An 18,853-nucleotide genomic window follows, 5' to 3' on the forward strand; every position below is an offset into this window, starting at 1 on the left:
ACTTCTCTGCCACCATCGCATCCTCAAGTAGCCCTCCAGCGGAGCTTTTCCATATTGTCAGTGGTCTGTTGACATCAACTCCAGGAAACTGAGTTTTAGACCCTTCGGAGGCCCACTGTGAATTGTTTGCAAGGCACTTTGAGGGTAAAGTTGCTGGCCTCTGTAGTAATCTTGATGCCCCATCCACATCTACTGTAGTTCCCAGTGAGGTGTCCAGTGCAATGTCTGCTTCAACTTCTTGAGATTTGTTTCAGTTGATGCGGCCTGATGACATGGACAAGGTGCTTGCAACGATGCAGCCAGCAACTTGTCCTCTCGACCCTTGTCCTTCTTGGCTTATTAAAGCTTGCTGAGGGGGTTTGACCAAGCAGATCCAGGATGTGATCAACGCATCATTGTGGGAGGGAGTGGTTCCAGATGCTCTGAAAGAAGCGGTGATCTAACCCCTCCTGAAAAAGCCCACGCTGGACCCATTGGTTTGCGACAACTACCGCCAGGTCGCAAATACCTTCTTAAGGAAGGTTATTAAGAGGGTTGTGGCACAGCAATTGCAAATACTCTTGGATGAAACTGATTATATTGATCCATTCTAGTCTGGGTTCAGGACTGCTTATGGGACTAAATCGGCCTTGGTCACCCTGATGGATGACCTTTATCAGGAAAAAGACAGGGGGATTGTGACTCTGTTATTCTTTGACTCTGTTATTCAAAGTGCTGGTGATGACCTATAAAGCCCTATATGGCTTAGGTCCAGGCTATCTATCAGACCGTATCTCCCTGTATGAACCTGCCCGGGCCCTGAGATCTTCAGGATAGGCCCTTCTCTCAATACCCACGCCCTCTCAAGTACAACTGGTGGGGACGCGTGATAGGACTTTCTCGGTGGCTGCCCCTAGGCTTTCGAATTCCCTTCCTAGGGATGTAAGAATGACCCCCTCCTTGCAGTCCTTCCGGCGTCAAGCAAAGACCTTTCTATTCCAACAAGCCTTTGGTATTGACAGCTGCTAAAGATAGGACTTCACGGGAACTGCATTGCTAATGCCTAATTCCTCCATTTTTAAACTGGTTTTTTGATTCTCTTTTAGCAATAAGTATGAATGGTTTTAATATTGGAATTAGTTTAATTTTATTTTAATCTAGACTCTGTATGTTTTAATTATATGTGTTTTTTGTCTGGAAGCCGCCGCGAGTTCCAGTTTTGGAAGGATGGCATGGTATAAATAAAGATAATTATTATTATTATTATTATTCTTTCTTCATCTCTCGGTGGCTTTTGATACCATTGACCATGATATCCTTCTGCACCAATTTGGTGAGATGATTATTGGAGGCACTGTTTCACAGTGGTTCCGATCTTATCTCCAGGGTCATTTTCAGAGAATAGCATTGGGTGATTGTCTTTCGGCCCCTTGACAGTTTGCTTTGGGTTGCTGCAGGGTACCATCTTGCCCCCCATGCCGTTTGGGAGCGGTCACCAGGAGATTTGGGGTGAGCTGTCAGCAATACTCTGACAATACCCAGCTCTATTTCTCTGTAACATCTGAATTGGGAAAGGCTGTGCAAGCCATGGACCGCTGCCTAGACTCGGTGGTGGGCTGGATGAGGGCCAATAAACTGAGTCTGAATCCTAGCAAGATGGAGATGCTGTGGATTGGTGGTTCCCGAGTTCGGATAATTGGTCAGTTGCCTGCTTTGGATGGGGTCGTACTCCCTCAGAAAGAGCAGGTCCGTAGGCTGTGGGTTCCCATCTTTGGCATAAGAAGCCCAAATGACCTCAGTGGCTAGGAGTGCCTTTTACCAGCTTCAGCTGGTTAGACAGCTGTGGCCATTTCTGGACCGGGATAGCCTGACCACTGTTGACCATGCACTGATAATCTCCAGGCTGGATTACTGTAATGCGCTCTATGTGGGGCTACCCTTTAGGTTGGTCTGGAAGCTGCAGCTGGTGCAAAATGCAGCGGCAAAACTACCCACTGGGGCAGGGTATCGCCAACATGTCACCCCGTTACTGAAAGAATTGCATTGGCTACCTATTAACTACTGGGCTAAGTTCAAGGTGCTGGTTTTGGTGTACAAAGCCCTATACAGCTTGGGACCAGGATACCTGAAAGACCATTTTATCCCTTGTATACCCAGTCGATCACTGCGCTCTACAGGTGAGGGTCCCCTGCAGATACCATCTTATCAGGAGGTCCATTCTGCACAACATAGGAAATGGACCCTTATTGTAGTGGCACCTACCCTTTGGAATTCCCTCCCCTTAAATATTAGACAGGCATCATCTCTGTTATTTTTTCAACTCCTACTGAAGACCTACCTCTTCAACATTCCTTTTAAGTTGAGACCTTATCCCAGTTTATGTTGGAATTGCTTTTTAATATATTTTTTAAATTCTTTTTTTTAAAAGATGTTTTTGAAGCTTTAAAAAAAATGTTTTAAAGATGTTTTGTTTTAATATATTTTAAAGTCTGTTTTTATGATATTTTAAAGGTTTTTGTAGTGCTTTTGTTTATCGCCCTGGGCTCCTACTGGGAGGAAGGGGAGGATAAATCTAATAAATAAATAGACCTGACCAATTTAGGTTCAGTTATTTCATTGAGTCTACTCTGGATTAAATATAACTCATAGAGTCCATCACAGATTTCCCATTCCTGTGCTAAATGGTATCACTCTTGGGAGCTGTGCACAGATCTTCATAAGCAAGCCACATCACTGGACTAACATCATGTACACTGTTAAAACCACAGCTTGACATCTCTTAAATGTTTACAAATTCTTAACCATCTTAACTGAGTCTTCCTGCTCACCTCCCAAATTGCAGCATATGCTTTGAATATTTTGATTCCAGATTTTTTGCTGTGACATTTCTCTCATACAGTTTTTAGATGAGTTACTGGCTACAACAGCAGTGTCTTTCAGTGGTCAACCTGAAACAACTGTGTCCTTACTGAACACAGGACAATAGAAATACTTATGCTATAGCATAATTTATAGTGGATCCCTCGAAACAAAGAGCTTGGCCAGAATTTGAATGCTCCTTTCCTCTCTCCTCTCCATTGTTTCTAAATTGCTGATATAGACACATTGATAGATGTTGATATTTGTGTTTGGACCCCTCTCTCCTTGCCTTCTGCTGATTAGCAAAAACATTTTAAACTCAGCTAATCCAGGGTCTGCCATAGATCCCCATTTAAAAAAAAATGTGCAGAGAACTTTGGTATTCAGGCTCATGTAGGTAGACATTTAAATAGAGTATACATACCCATTTTGTGTTTGCCAGATTGCTGACATGCAAATGGAGATATACAATAACTCATGAATGAGTATATGTAAAAAGCTAATTTTGGTGGCAAAATACTTGGTTTTTTAAGATCAAGATGGGTAGGAGAACTATTCATATTATTACCAGTACATTCTAATTCAGGGGGGGGGGAACCTCTAGCCCGGAGGTCAAATTAGGCCCAGCAGGGGTCCTAATTTGGCCCACAAGGCCATTTCCCCCCAAATCATATGTAATGTCAGGTGTGGAGCATGTAAAGTTATGGTTGCAAAGGAACAATTGGAAGCCTTAAAATGTGCTCCCAATTGTTATTTGACAAGCGACATTTGGTGTAGGTGCCAATCAGCTGATTGGCTCTGACAGCAAGCCCCGCAGGCATTAGCTCTGTAATGCAGCCAATCCCTGCCCATAGCTGGGCTGTCTGTAAGCACTGATTAGCACTTAAGCAAGCCCTGTAGAAAAATGCTTCCTGTGCCCACACAGTTTGATTTCATACTGTGCAGAGGAAGTGGGGTATGTAGTAGCTACTGCTGATTAGCCGCAGCTGCAAACTCTGGTTCCTTTGCCCCCTACAGTTTGTTTTCGAGCTGCAGAGAGCAAAGGAGAATGCTTTACTTTAATCATGGTGATGTCAGGTGATTGACAAGTGTGTGGTCTTACCCACTTACGAAAGTGGTTTGCAGAGTTTGTGGGAGGTCTGGATCTAGCCTGCTGGCCAGATTCAGATCACCATCCCTGTTCTAGTCGGATAGAATACTAAAGTAGGAAGACTCAGGTTCAAATCTCTGCTCATCTGTGGAGACCGTCAGGGGCCCTTCAGCCAGTCACTATCTTCCTAATCTATCTCAATGGAATTGTTGTTAAGGATATGAAAGGGGGAACCATGTACTCCACTTTGTGGTCCTTGGAGGAAGGATGGGATAAAAATGAAGTAAATATTTATTTAATAACAATTGAAATCAACATCTTTACATTTTTTATTGATAATGTGAGTCAAATTGTGAACTTTGGTTTCATATTTAAGATTCATTGTGACACAGCTTTTCACATGTGCAAAAATACAGCAAATCATTGAGAACATCTTGTGTTTCTTGTGTAGTACGTTAACCATTTTTTTATGACGTGAACGTTCTGAGTCATATTTTTGAATACTGTGGTTGGGCAATCATGGGCAGGTAAAACAGTGTTCTGAACTGTTTTTAATGTTGTGTTTGAAATTGTTATGGCCCACCCCGGGACCTTAGGGTGAAGGGCAGGATAACAATGACCATCACTAGGGGAAAATCTGTTGAAAAACGTATGTGTTATACTCAGGGCTGTGGAGTCGGAGTTGTGGAGTCAGAGTCGGAGTCGGGAGCAATTTTGGGTGGAGTCGGAGTCGGTAGAAATGTACCGACTCTGACTTCCAAATAAATTTTGATTAACAAGAAGCAATTTTGGGTGGAGTTGGACAGTAGAAAAATAGAGGAGTCGGAGTTGGACAGTGGAAAAATAGAGGAGTCGAAGGTTTGGCATACCGACTCCACAGCCCTGGTTATACTTAGATAAAATTTCTTAGGAACTTACAATGAATAGTTACGATTAATAGTTGCAACTCTGAATTTATTGCGTGCTTATACCTTGAGGTTTTCCCCCCAGCCCCTCCAATTAAAACACCAAGCCTGAAAAGTGCTCCAGCAGGTCTGTCTAGGAAAAGCTGTTTGTGTGAATGCTTTTCCTTGGCTCTTAGTAAGTGCTAGGAAAGAAAAATTTCTCAACTAACCACGAAATTTGTCTTGGTTAGATGCGCATCATTCATTTTCTAAAGTCTTTTTTCTTTCTTCTTTAAGGCTCTCAACAGACTTCAGCCTTGTCATAACCAGCCAGTTCTCTTCAGATTACTATCTACAGTGTTTGCTATTGAAATTGTGTATCTTAAGCCATATAGCCTTCATTACCTCAGCATTTTATTCAGAACAACAAATGTATTCTTGTAATAGGAAAAAAATGCTGATCTAAGAGAAAATGTTCAGGTCCCTTGACTTTAACAGCTAACTCGGAGCTGTAGTTTTGTTACGATCTTTTTTTCCCTTACTTGACACTTCTCAGGGCGCATTGTGCAAAAGGACTGATGTGCAAGTTCTAAAATTTGTAGAGTGACACTTGAACAAAACAATCTGAATAATATGTATTTATATATACTGCCTATGATGAAGACATCTCAAGGCGTTTGCAATAAAATCCATTAAAATACAGAAACAGCAATAAATTGCACTTAATTATAGAAGAACATTGCATGCTAACATACTCTTCAAGTACTTGAAAGGTTGTCACACACAGGAGAACCAGGATCTCTTCTAGGTCATCCCAGAGTGCAGAACACAGAATAATGGGCTCAAGTTACAGGAAGCCAGATTTCGGCTGAACAACAGGAAAAACGTCCTAACTGTTAGAGTGGTATTATAATGGAACCAATTACCTAGGGAAGTGGTGGGCTGTCCAACTCTGGAGGCATTCAAGAGGCAGCTGGACAGCCACCTGTCAGGTATGCTTTAACTTGGATTCCTGCATTGAACGGGGTTGAACTCAATGGCCTTGTAGGCCCCTGCCAACTCTGCTACTCTGTGATACCACTTTACCAACCAAAATAGATGTGATTTTGCATGAACTTCCAAATAATTTAATCTTAACTTTATATGATAAAAGGTGGTGTCCAGCTAACTTATTCTGTCAACGCAAAGATTTTTGCTTGTGAAATGGAACTTCCCTCTTACTCCTCTTACACGCCTTGTGCCCTCCCAAAATCTGTTCTGTTCTGTTAATCCAGAACAGATCTAGGGGGTGCACGACAGGAGAGAAATTTCTATGGTGCAAGTGGAAATCCTTGTGCTGATGGAACAAGTTAGTTGGATATACCCCCCAAAGATATTAAAATACTGTATTGCATAGTTTCTTTTTTTAAAAAAAAAACATGAAATAGCTATGCTGTGAGCACTATTTCCATGCCTCTAAAGCAGAGGTAGGGAACCTGTGGCCCTCCACATGTTGCTAAACTACAGTTCCCCTTATCCCTCACCATGCTGGAATGGGCTTGATGGGTGTTGTCCCAACAACATGTGGAGGGCCTGTACACCTTCCATGTTTGCTTTAAAAGCCAGTTAACTTACATACCCTATCATACCAAGATTATTTCTCTAATTTCCCAACTGCTGTTCTGCCCCACTCCACTATAATTAAGTTTACTTTTGCTACACCAAGCAGGTCAAAGCAAAAGAGCAGTGGTGTTTAACTTTTGGCCCTTCAGATGTTGTTGAACTCTGGCTTTCATCAGTCCCAGCCAACATAGTCAAGAATGATGGGAGATGTAATCCAACAACATCTGGAGGGCAACTTGCTAGACACACCTTTAATAGAGGATGCATATTCCGATGTACATTTCTCCAAAAGAGTGCAGATCTAGATTATTTTTAAGATGTTGAAATGCATAACTTTTACTTCATTATTGTTACCTGTTATTCTCCCAATCCCCCAGAAGAGATTTGAGGGATGCAGGGAGAGGAAAGAGAGAGGAAGTTCCATTGAGGATGTGGAAGTCCTTGAACAAATGGAATCACTTAATTAAATACAACCCTATATCCTACTTCGTTGAATACAATCCATAATTATCCTAATGCTGAGAAATTAAGGAAATCATATATCCAAGTGTTCTCATTTTCTCATTTTACAAAGTTTTATCTAAGTTCAATGCTCCATAATATCAAGAAACTATTGAAGTGGTGCTATCTTGTATTTCTGAAGCTTGATGGTCTGAATTTCACTTGACCTTGCAAAGGACTACTAACCCCAGTTGACCAAACTAGGAAGTCATGGTCAAAAAAGTTTTTATATTATATTGCTAACTCCAACATTGCCAGCTGTTGGAGCCCTCCAGAACTAATGACCCCTTCAAACTCCCCGTGTTTTATTCTTTTTCTAATTAAATTAACTCCAAAGTAAACGTGACCAGGAAGATGCAGATGAGACAGATAAAGACAATAGAAGGATTTAGGATTACTGGTAGAGGAATCTGGGTTTTTTTCCAGAAACCATTGCCAGATAAATTCCCAGATAATGACTGCAATATCCCTGCTTGTAAATTCCTGATATGTTTCAGATAATTGCTACCCTGTCTCCTTCTAAAGGTCAAGATTATCATAAACACTATGCAGGCTATTTCTTGTTTGTCTGGAGCACTTGCTTCTCACTGGGGCAATATTCCCCCCAAATTTCCATATAGGATATGCCCTCAGGCTTCTAAGATATGTAGCTACTCAGAGTTCACAGAGCGGCTGTTTCCCAGGATTCTTTGCTATTGCAGGCTTCCAGATTTTGGTTCACTGAGATGAATCAAAGATTAAAAATCCCCAATATTTCATACATCCTTACACCATGTCCACCTGCAGCACACCTGACATGATATGTGACATCAGGTGTGGGACAGGTTCAGACGTGACTACAAAAAAACAGTTGGGAGTTTAAAGTGAACTCCTGATTGTTCCCTTGCAAGCTGTCAGCACTGATCAGTTGATTGGCATTAATAGGGAGGCATGCTGGAATCAGCTGCACTTGGGAGTTACCCATTGGGAACTCCTGATTGAAGAAAATAGGTTGGATCCAAACTGCTTCCTCCAAATGGATTTCAAAGAGGCTTGGAGTAACCTCTGATCAGCTGTTAGAGCCCCTTTGAAGGTATGCTCCCAGTGCATCTTCAGAGGAGGTCACTGTAATCACTGATTGACAGTTAGTCCCCAACTGGTCCCAGGCTATGGTCTGAAGGCATATGAGGCCACCACCTTGCTGAAGCTAAGCAGGTCTGGATCTGGTCAGTGTCTGTATGGGAGACTGCCTGGGAACCACATGTATGCCGCCTTGGGTTCCATGCTGAAAGAAAGGTGGAGTACAAATGTAGCAAACAAATAAATAACTTATAACTGATTTGATAGTTACACTGATTGACAGATATCATTAGGACATCAGGAGATCAAGAGATGGGCAGTTCTGCCCATCTGTCAGAGTTGGTCAGCAGGGGGGAGGGGTGTAGGGAAATTTAAGGATCTGACCCATCTGTCAGATGCAGTTCCTCATGCCTATACTACATAGTCCATTGTAAGGTATGACAGCATTATCTTTAGACTAGTCAGTTTTCAGGAAAATATGAAAAGTGAAGGCATTTGGGAGGGAATCCATGGCAACTAGGTGTTTCTTAATGAAAAATAGCTATATATATTGTTATGCATTCAAATAAGGAACTAGGGGGATGCTTGCCCAAATAAGCTTTGGTCCATCCCAAATCATACACCATCCAACCAGGAGACTCGCGCCTTTGAGATGCCTTAGCATCCTGTCCAGCCTAGTGCTTCATTTGGCATAAGTCAATGTCAAGCATGTAGTTCTGTGCCAATTTTGGCCAATGTACTTATAAAGCAGGGGTGGGCAACCTCGGGCCCAGGGGCCAAGTGCAGTCTCCCAGGCCTCTCTCTCTGGCCCTCAGAACTCTCTGCAGGCCACATCTGCAACTTCTCACTTTGGTTCTCCCCTTGAGTGCTTTTACCTAGCTGAAACGTATCTTTGAACTCTGATAATGGTTCTTGCTTGCCTGGATGTAGGATAGAGATGGGTTTTGTGAGTGTGTGTAGAAACTAGCGTAACGTACAGAGAAAAAATTCTTCATTTATTGCTCTGCCAACTTTTGCCTTTGACCCCGTCCACCCCGGCATATGATCTTTGGAAAGTTGCCTAGAAGGAAAAGTAGCCTATCGGGGTGAAAAAGATTCCTCATAAAGGTTGTGAGAATGTATCTGCTTTCTGATGAACAATTGTACAGATAGGTTCGATTTTTTTTTTTAAGTTGGCCCTTTACTTTCAGGCCTCTCAGCAACTGCCAAGATGAAGAGGTGACCTCAGTTTAGAGAAAGTCTGTAATTCTTTGGTAGAGCACATGTTTTGTATGTAGAAGGCCCCTGGTTCAATCTCCAGCATCTCTAGATAGTGCTGGGGGAGGCCCCATCTGAAATCCTGGGGAGCTGCTGCTGCTAGTCAGTGTAGGCAATACCGAGCTAGATGGACCAGTGGCCTGACTTGGTATATGGCAGCTTCCTGTGTTTCTCACATGGTTATTTTCCTGAGGGATTTAGCCCTTTGCTGTGCCTCGAGGCAGAAAATAATGTGGGAGTATATGGAGCTATTGTAGAAGATCAATAGCCATCAGTAAGTGTACCCTTGGGAATTTGTTCTTTACTTAACAGGTACTGTGTGAACACTTAGGTTTGACTGTATGGAGCGTTGTATTTTATTGACTTCTGGAGCTTTTTAAAGAAGCCTTTGTATGCACAATTGTTCTCCTTGGGAGGGAGATCCTGCTCTCATACGCTCCTCTAAGGTACATTGCTTTTAGTCCCACTGTTACTTTACAACAAAGTTTTCATAGAGAATAAAAGCATAGCATGGCCCATTAGAACAGAGGCTGTCAACCTTTTTGGAGTCACTGACACATTTGCCAACTGGAAAAAACATTACAGGCACCGCAAACTGCAACTATGAGCTCACCACAACTTACTGGCTACACTATAATGCTTTTTTCCAAGCTTAATTTCAGCAAGGGCAGGGGACCCTGCAGATGCTCTTTGCAGGCACATCTGCACCCAGATGTACCATATCAGTGACCCCTGCACTAGAATATTATATTAATGCCTGTTTGGTCTTGCAATTGAAAATTCTTTTCAGAATGTCGTTAGGGTTGTGTGGGAAGAAAAGCCAATTTCTATTTTTGTTTCGAGTTAGTCATTTTACTGGTGTCTAGAGAACAAATTTTAGCTTCGTTGGTTTTTGGGGGAAGTTGAGGAAAAGAATACTGCTGCATAATTATTTAACTAGTTTTCTGTTTGTGCTGTCGAATGAGTAGGCTGCCAAGGATTGCTCAAATTGCAGAATATAGAAAATATCATCAAGTAACTTACAGTGCCTTGTAAAAGGTACAAGGCTTGAGCAGTCCATTTTCAAATTAAAGGGCAGTTAAGGAGTCTTGTTCAGTGACAGTGGGTGCACACTAAACATATAGTACAGTTTGGGGAAAGAGGGTAGAGTTCTTCATAATTGTTTGGTCTTTCTCTGAAACTTTTTCAGATGCTGGATAAAACGTCAGGTTTGCTTCAGGGCTGAAATTTAGGTTTGCCTTCCCCCCCCCTCGTTAAGCTAGCTTTTCCACCCACTGATTATCTGAACTGACATATTTTTAAAATTTCATGTGAGATTAGTCTTTTAAGTTGCATTCATTTTAATGGTTTCGCATGAAGTTTATGATGTTTCTCTACAGAGTATCTTCAGATATTTGTCATTCTCCTAAAATGTCATTTTCTAGAATTGAGTAAAAGTTTCTGTGTCTCAAACTTCATCTTGATTCTTACAAAACTGCCCTGTCACATCTTTATTGTTAAATAAGATCAGGCATCTGTTAAATGTGTGATGAATGAAAAATAATGCAATTTCTACTTTTGTTTCTGTTCTAGTTTTCACCCAGGACACGTTTTGATTAAAACTTGGACTAAAATTAGATATATATATATTTACACTTATTTTCCCAGTTTTGCTGTGACGTTGGTAGATATCTTTTTAATTATTTTTGGTTAGCTTTTCTGGGTAAAAATAGTCCTCTTCTGCTGAGAAAAGTGTTTGCCTATTTATTCAGTGTATTTCTTACCTCATCAACAACTTTTTCATATTTCTTTTCCAAAGTAAGTTTAAAGAGCTCAAACTTCACCCAGTCTTGTGCCTCTTCAAAGAATCTAAGATTATTCAACTTCCATATTGCAGTTAGAGCACTAGGAAACATTTAATGCCTATGTAGTAAGTCACATCTCGGTTGGTGCTTGCTTAAAGTCACTTGGCAAGGATTAGTCCATCCCATCACACAGTTTACCCATCATGTTCACACAGTTAATGTAGTTTCACAGGATGATAATGAGGAATGGTGATTGTGATTCATGTTAGACAAAAGAGTGGTTGTTGCGTAAGCAGATACTATACACTGTGTGGGATGTTCTGATTGGCTTAGGATCAACATGAATTATATTCTGTAGCAGTTAACCATGGTCAACCACCAACTGGTGGCCTATTGGCTATCTTGATTTGTCATTGCAGCCTTCTAGACCAAGTTCTATTGGGATGGATGTCAGACCATGTGACACTGTTGCTGTACCAGCTGTGCTGGTTACTGGTGCATTTCTGATTCTAATTTAAAGTGCTGGTTATGACCTTTAAAATCTTAAATGATCTGGCCCCAAGCTATTTGAAGGACCATCTACACCCATATCAACCCGCCTACACTCTGGGATCAATAACAGGGACCTTTCTCATATGTACAGCACTAGGAGTAGGTAAATTATCAGATACAAGGCGGATGGCATTTTCATGGCTTCCACACAGCTTTTGAATTTATTACCAACTGGACTTCACCAGACCACAACACTGCGAGCTTTCTGGAAAGACTCTTTTTGCTGGCTTTCTCTTAAAAGGGGTTTAATTGTTGGTTTGATGCTGCTGTTGATTTTTGGTCATATTTTAGTACTTTTTGGGGGGGTTGGTTATTTTATTAGTTGCTAATTTTCTAATATTTTACCTGTGAGTGTTTGTATTGTGTGTGCACACACTTTTATTGGAAGCTGCAGCATATAAGGGAGCCAGTGTAGTGTTGTGGTTAAGGTGTTGGACTATGTCCTGGGAGACCAGTGTTCGAATCCCCACATAACCATGAAGCTCACTGGGTTACCTTGGGCCAGTCATTGCCTCTCAGCCTCATGAAAACCTATTCATAGGGTTGCATATAGCTTGAAGGCAGTACATGTACATGCAGCATATAAATATTTTAAATAAATGTGAAAGCTAATCTTTAACTAGATTCACTAGATATGTTACTAGATGCATTAACAGAAAAAATGTTTCCATAAAAAGCAAGTTCATGAAGGTGGCAAAAGCTACCAGTTTAAAATTAGATTTTCTCAAGAGTTTCATATTTCTTTAAAATAATGTTGATTTTGTGAGTTTGACACTGCGTTACTTTATATTTAGATTTTGGGGGTCTCAAAATTGGCTAAAGCAAGATTGTTATCCAACCAGTCATCATAAGAATGATATTCTGTTCATAAATAGTTGTCATTTATCACCACCTTCGTGGTTACTAAGGTCTTTGCTATCAAGCTCTTTGCTATCAATGGTCTCCTAGTAACAATGACGAAAGCTGTAATTGAATTTCACTTTACAGTATGTGTTTTCTTGGCTATTCTATGTTAAGTTGATGCTTCTATTTATTTTGAAGATGCAGTTTTAGAATTACTGAATAACTAAATATGCAAAACATTAATAATAAATGCTATTGTTTCTTTGCCCAGTATAAAACTATTTTATTGACTTGGCATTTTTAGTTGTTCAGTTAATATATTTTAAAAATTGCTTACACAGATCATTCCTCAACATGTTTATGCTAAAGCAGATTGTGCTAATAAATTCTCAAAGAACTTTGCTCACATGCTCATGGGAGGTATCAGCACAGGAAACTTGTATTTTGAGAAAAGTGCTGGCCTTTCAAAACTTTCATTTAAAATGTGTAAAACATTTCTCTAGCACAGAGGAAAACTAGGATGTACAGGGGCATCTCAATCACTCTCATGCTTTCTTTGGAGGTTTATCAAAACCTTAATTGGGGGGTGGCTGTTGCCCTCCAGATGATGTTGGACTACAACTCCCATAACTGCTGACCATTGGCCAGGCTGGCTGGGACTGATGGGAGCTGGGAATCCAGTAACATCTAGACAGCCACAGGTTACCCATTCTTATATGAACACGATTAGAAAGCAATATAAGGCTTTACTACGGCTGTGTGAAAATGGCTTCCAAAAATTGTCCATGCTATTTGAGGGTTGTGGGGTGGGGGATTTGTTGAACATCCAGAACTCTGCAACAGTTTCAGGATGCCAAAAAAGAGACCTCTCAGAAAATTATTTTCTGATACATTTTGGCTCATATTTTTAGGTGTAGTAAGTAATGATCTAAGAAAGATGTTTTCTTCAACAATATTAAAATAACAGCAAACAATTAAAACTGGATCCACAACTGTGCCAGTTTATTCATGGACAGTGAAGTGTGTGCGTATTTTATCAAATATTGTTCAGGGGGCCTGAAATTCACCAAAAGTTTGGAGGGAGCCTAAAAAAGAAAGTTGGTCCAGCCCTGGATTTTACTGAAGTTGGCAGGCACTGGTGGCTGGAATTAGGCAAGTTTGCTGTTACATTTTTTAATACCTTCAAATAGAGTACTGCTACTTGTCCTGACTAAGTAGCTTAATTTTTTTTTAAAAAAGCCAGAGATTGGTTACAAAAGACTTTTGCAGCTTCGTGAGCTATACTTTTTTTTACTGCTAATCTCTTTTCCTTCAAATCAAAACTCTTTATAAAGCCTATTGCTTAGCTTCCATTAGGCTTTGTTTCAGTTAGGAATGAAGAATAAGTATGTGTAACTTTTAATTACTTGTAAGGGCCTTGAAGCAGGGAGATTCCCTTTTGGGAGGCTTATTCTACTCTTGTATAGCACCATCATAATGTAAGCAAATAATAACTCTAGTTAACCTAAGAAGATATGAAAACAGGCAATTTCTGTTGGAAGGTAGTGCTGACAAAATTGCAGCTTTAGTTATATGAGCCTTTTCAGTAATGTGTGTCAGTAGAAAGAGAGGAAGTTCAAACTTTGAGAACTCTACACGTAAGCATGTGTCTGTATGAGCAAGGGCTGCAATAAGAGCATAAGAGAAGCACGGCTCCATCAAGCCAAAGGCCTACCTAGTCCAGCAGTCTGTTTTCACAGTGGCCAGCCAGATGCCTATGGAAAAGCCCACAAACAGGACATGAGTGCATTAGAAGAGCACTCATGAATGGTGTTTCATCTGTGGACTCCCAATGAAATTTGATTGGTGTTTTTTTCAGGAAAGGTGAATGGAAGTTCTTCATACAGTGCATAACTAGCTCAGAAAGTTTACCGCTGGAGATGGTGAAGGCTATTGATTTAGATAGCATTTTAAAAGGGTTACACAAATTCATGGACATCATGTTTATCAATGGTTATTAGCCAATATTACGTCCAACCTCCATATGTTCTCAGAATGCAAAGGATACATCTGAATAACAGTGTTAGAGACAACACAGGGGGCAGCTATTGAGGCTTCTGTTAGAAACAAAATACAGAACTAGGTAGACGTTAGCCTGATCCAGCAAGGCGATTCTTATCTTCAAGTGTACAAGGCTTTTACCGTTTTATTTTAACTCTAGAAACCACCGTTGTAATGAACTGTTTTGGTATCAAAGCTCTGGTGCATTATTTTGTGGTTTAAATTGCACATATAGGTAATTTGGCTGTAAGAAAGGTGTTGTGTTTAAGCAGCATGAACTTACAAGTCAACTTAAAATGAGCTGCCTTGGGCTAGAGAAATTGTTGAAGAACACAGCTTAGAAATTCCCAGATGTTATACCTTTGATTGTTGACTCTAGTGAGCCAAATATCAATCATAAATATTTGTAAAGACTTGGGAGCAAAACTGTAACTGCTAAATAACCTAGGTCCCTCAGAAATATTCCAAGCTTCTCCCTGAATTTTCAGGTTTTGTGGAGAAGTGTGTCTCTAGTCTTTATATTTACAAAGGTGTGTGGGAAAACATGCAATACAGTGCTCCACCTAGTTTCTCAGTGAGAGCTGTCTCCAGTATGGCAGCCAGTGAATGTACAGACACCTGGTTGTTTAACAAGACATTGCTAGGAAGTTGAGTAGGAAGAGAATAAAAATAACAAGAAGCTCTTGGGCACCTGGCCCTCATGTTCAATTATATTAGTATTACATCATCATTTAAACATATTTTAAAATTTTGCAATTAGCCTTTGCTGTTGCCTCCTCCCCCTAAAGTACACACCAACACATTTGACCCACTACCAGCATACATTTCTGGCTTTAACCTGTTCAGGGATTTTTTTGTTAAGGTGGAGATAACAAAGCTTGGCTGTTGTTAAATATGCTGCTCCCAAGTATACATCTTTTGTATACACAAAAGTATACAACGTTTGTGCAGTTCCACAGTATATTTAGGCAGCCTGACGTTGGCAGTTTTCTAGAGCACAGACTTCTTAGTAGCCATATTCTGCATGGATTTTTGAAAGAATGTTTAAAATGCTTCCAGACCCAGACTAAGAGAAGAATGGTTAGCTAAATTATAACACTGGAAATTTGGCCTAATATAATTATATACCTAACCAGTTTGCCATTTGTGTTATACTACCTCTGATATTAACTCTTTTAAGATGCCATTCCACAGCTTGTGCTTCTTGTTATCCCTAGTAGTACACCACCAGTTGTAATCTTACTGCTATGTAAATGGAGTTTACTCTCCTGCTTTATTTCTCAACAGCTGTATAACCTGCAAATGTCCCAACAGTACCACTAGAGTACGTTGGGCCAAAGAGGATGAGGACTTTGAAGTCAGTTACTATTGCTGTTAAACTTCCGTCTGCTTGATGTTGTTTTCTAGATTTATGTTGTTTTCCACTTTGTACAAGATTAGTTCTAGTAAATGGAACTTGCATTTTATAAGTGTAGAAATAGGCATCACTGCTTGCCACTAGAAATCCCACCTCACTTCTAAGACAGAGGCCTGATCTTAAGCCCTCAGATGAGAAAATGAACTGTGCAACTCCAACCTTCTGGAGGGTGATGTCATTTTTGAATACCCTTCAGCATTTAAAACAAAAACTGCAAGAAGGAGGAAACAACACATTAAGGACAACTATCACATTTCTTTATTTATAGGGAGATTACTACATAGGGAAGCATTCAAAAATGTAATCTTCGCCACTTGTGGTCTGAACAGAGCTTGGAAAAGTTACTTGTTTGGACTACAACTCCCATCAGTCCAATCCAGTGGCCATGCTGCCTGGGGCTGATGGGAGTTATAGTTCCAAAAAGTAACTTTTCCAAGCTCTGAGTCTGAAATGGTGCCACCTCAGGGACCAGCTCCTTCACTCAATTTTGCAGCATCTGACCTGATTTAAATGTGTGAAAATGAAACCCAGCTCCCTAGCTCAGCATTCTGTTCCATATGTAGTTTTGTTTACTCTGTACTATGGTGCTAACTTCTCAAAGATAAACTGAAAACATCCAATTTTTCTAGTGTGGGGCCTAAGGTTACCAAATGTCAACTTTTTAATTTAGGTCATATGGAAGTATCCTCACCATTTGAAACCACCAAAAGGTCCAGTGGCCTTTTTTCTTAACAAGGTGTGTCCTATATGCAAAAGACCTTAGTTTTGAATTGGCATATGTGTATCTCATAAACAATAATGAGAAAAGAGTGTGATACGCACCCATAAATAGAGGGAAGAAAAGGAGATTATATACCATCCGTGGCACAAAACTTTTAACAGCTAAATCGGTATCTCTTTTTTCAAGGATGTTTGTTCTAATCTTCTACAGTAGTGCAGTATTTTACAGACAATAGTGTGTATACTTGTTATAACACTAAAATTATATTTTCATTCCTTTCAGATGTTCCCCCTGCAGAACAAGAAAAGCTTTTTATTCAGAAGTTGCGGCAATGTTGCGTCCTTTTTGACTTTGTTTCTGATCCACTAAGTGACCTGAAGTGGAAGGAAGTAAAACGAGCAGCTTTAAGTGAAATGGTAGAGTACATCACACATAATCGCAATGTGATCACTGAGCCCATTTACCCAGAAGTAGTACATATGGTAAGTTATTTAAATGGAAATATTCTTTTTTTTTAATAATTTTTTTTATTCAAATTTTTTCAAAAGACAAACAAAACAAAGTCAAAAAACATAACAATACAACAAAAAAAATAAAAAAAAATAGTTGACTTCCGATTTGTCGCAGATCAGCTATAAGTATATAATATACATCAAACCTGTCCCTTAATGTATACATACAGAATCACTTTTCTCCATAGGCTGTCTTAGTTAATCGTCAAATCCCAATATCATCATTTTATTAAAATGGAAATATTCTTAAAACCCCTTTTTGTTCTGAGTAAACTGTCCATAATTGAAGCTCTCTAGGTTCTAGACTTTATCTAAACCTATATTTCTCAAACTGTGGGCCAGGGACTACAGTGGTCCTCACCCTACTTTTCAAGTGAGTCACAGCCTGCCTGCTAATTTATGCAGTAGCCTACCCATGCAGTGCATCGGCATGCGGGTGGGAGCAGGAGTTGGTTAGAGAGCAAAGTAAGAGCAAGGTTGTGTCGCCCAAAGTTGGAGAAGTGGAATGGAAGGAAAAAGAAGTAATGGCCAAGTGTGAGGGAAGAAAGAAAATGAGGAAGCAAAAGAAACAAAGTGTCTGGAGAAGTTCATATGGGAGGAGGTGGTCCTTGAGAGATCTTGGCCCCGAGCTATTTAGAGTCTTTAAAGTACTCTGAATTTGCCCTAAAAAGCAACCAGGTGCCAGCAGAGATGACATAAAATCAGATTCGTGTGCCTGAGAAGCATGCCCCTGTCAGCTCTCTAGCAGCTACCTCGTGATCTAGTGAAAGGTTTCTCAATATTCTTCAAAGACAATTTGACATAAAGCACATTGCAGTGACTTGCCTAAATATCACCAGAGCATGAGTAACTGGTCAGATCCTTTCTATTTAGGAAAGGGTGCAGGTAGAGTTTCAACCAACTGGCAGAAAATGTTTCTGGCCTCTACCACCACCTGGGCATCCAGGAGTTGTGCTAGCCTGATCCTTAAGTGAAGAGTATAACCCCATCCGACAGAGAAATACACCTATATGCAGTTCAGTCTTATTTTCAATCAAAAGCACCTCTGTTTTGTCAAGTTTCAAGGTTGTTAAACCCTATCTGTTCCATTATACTTCTTAGATACCATTTTGTGACTCACACTATCTCCCCTGAATTTGATAGAAAAGAGAGCTGAGGTGGTGTCTTTGCATTGATGACACTGTAAGCCAAATCACAGTAATTCTTATAAAAATCCTGTACAGTAGGCAAGTCTTATCCCCCTATTACAGATGAGCATTGAGGCTCAGACACACCGTCCTAAACCAAGGACATCCCAAGCTATAGTTCAGTTTTACTGCTGCACTATACCAGCTCTTTGGAACACAGCAATATAGGAAGCCGCTTTATACTGAGTCAGACCATTGGTCCATCTAGCTCACTATTGTTTACACTGACTGGCAATGGCTCTCCAGAGTTTCAGGCAGAGTTCTCCAAGCTATTTTGGACATCCTGGGGATTGAACCTGGGACCTTCTGCATGCAAAAGTCTTTGGGACTTTATGCTATTCTTAGACTGGTGACTCTTCTAGTCAGCACATAAACACTTCTTAATACTTAATAATCTTGATAGTGAACAGAATGCTAGCGTACAAGACAATTTAAAAGAAACAGTTTCAAAAATCTTTGGCAATAGTTTTAAGAACTCCTATGATAACAGTATTCTTTCCCTCTCATTTATTATGACTTGTCCTAAAGGGGACCAAGCCCCAGTTTTATTCTCTTCATTAAAACGT

General features: G+C 40.3%; 1 protein-coding gene across 6 annotated transcripts in view; it reads left to right on the plus strand.

The window, feature by feature from the left end:
* The window catches only part of PPP2R5C (protein phosphatase 2 regulatory subunit B'gamma), a 115,706-nt gene that overhangs the window by 52,323 nt on the left and 44,530 nt on the right, over positions 1–18,853 (plus strand). For all 6 annotated transcript variants that reach the window (XM_061612166.1, XM_061612171.1, XM_061612168.1 and 3 more), the window contains one exon: positions 16,871–17,070. In XM_061612166.1, coding sequence (XP_061468150.1) covers positions 16,871–17,070 — 200 coding nt within the window. The remainder of the gene's footprint in view (positions 1–16,870; positions 17,071–18,853) is intronic.

Source organism: Rhineura floridana, chromosome 2 (assembly GCF_030035675.1).
Source record: "Rhineura floridana isolate rRhiFlo1 chromosome 2, rRhiFlo1.hap2, whole genome shotgun sequence".
Lineage (NCBI taxonomy): Eukaryota > Metazoa > Chordata > Lepidosauria > Squamata > Rhineuridae > Rhineura > Rhineura floridana.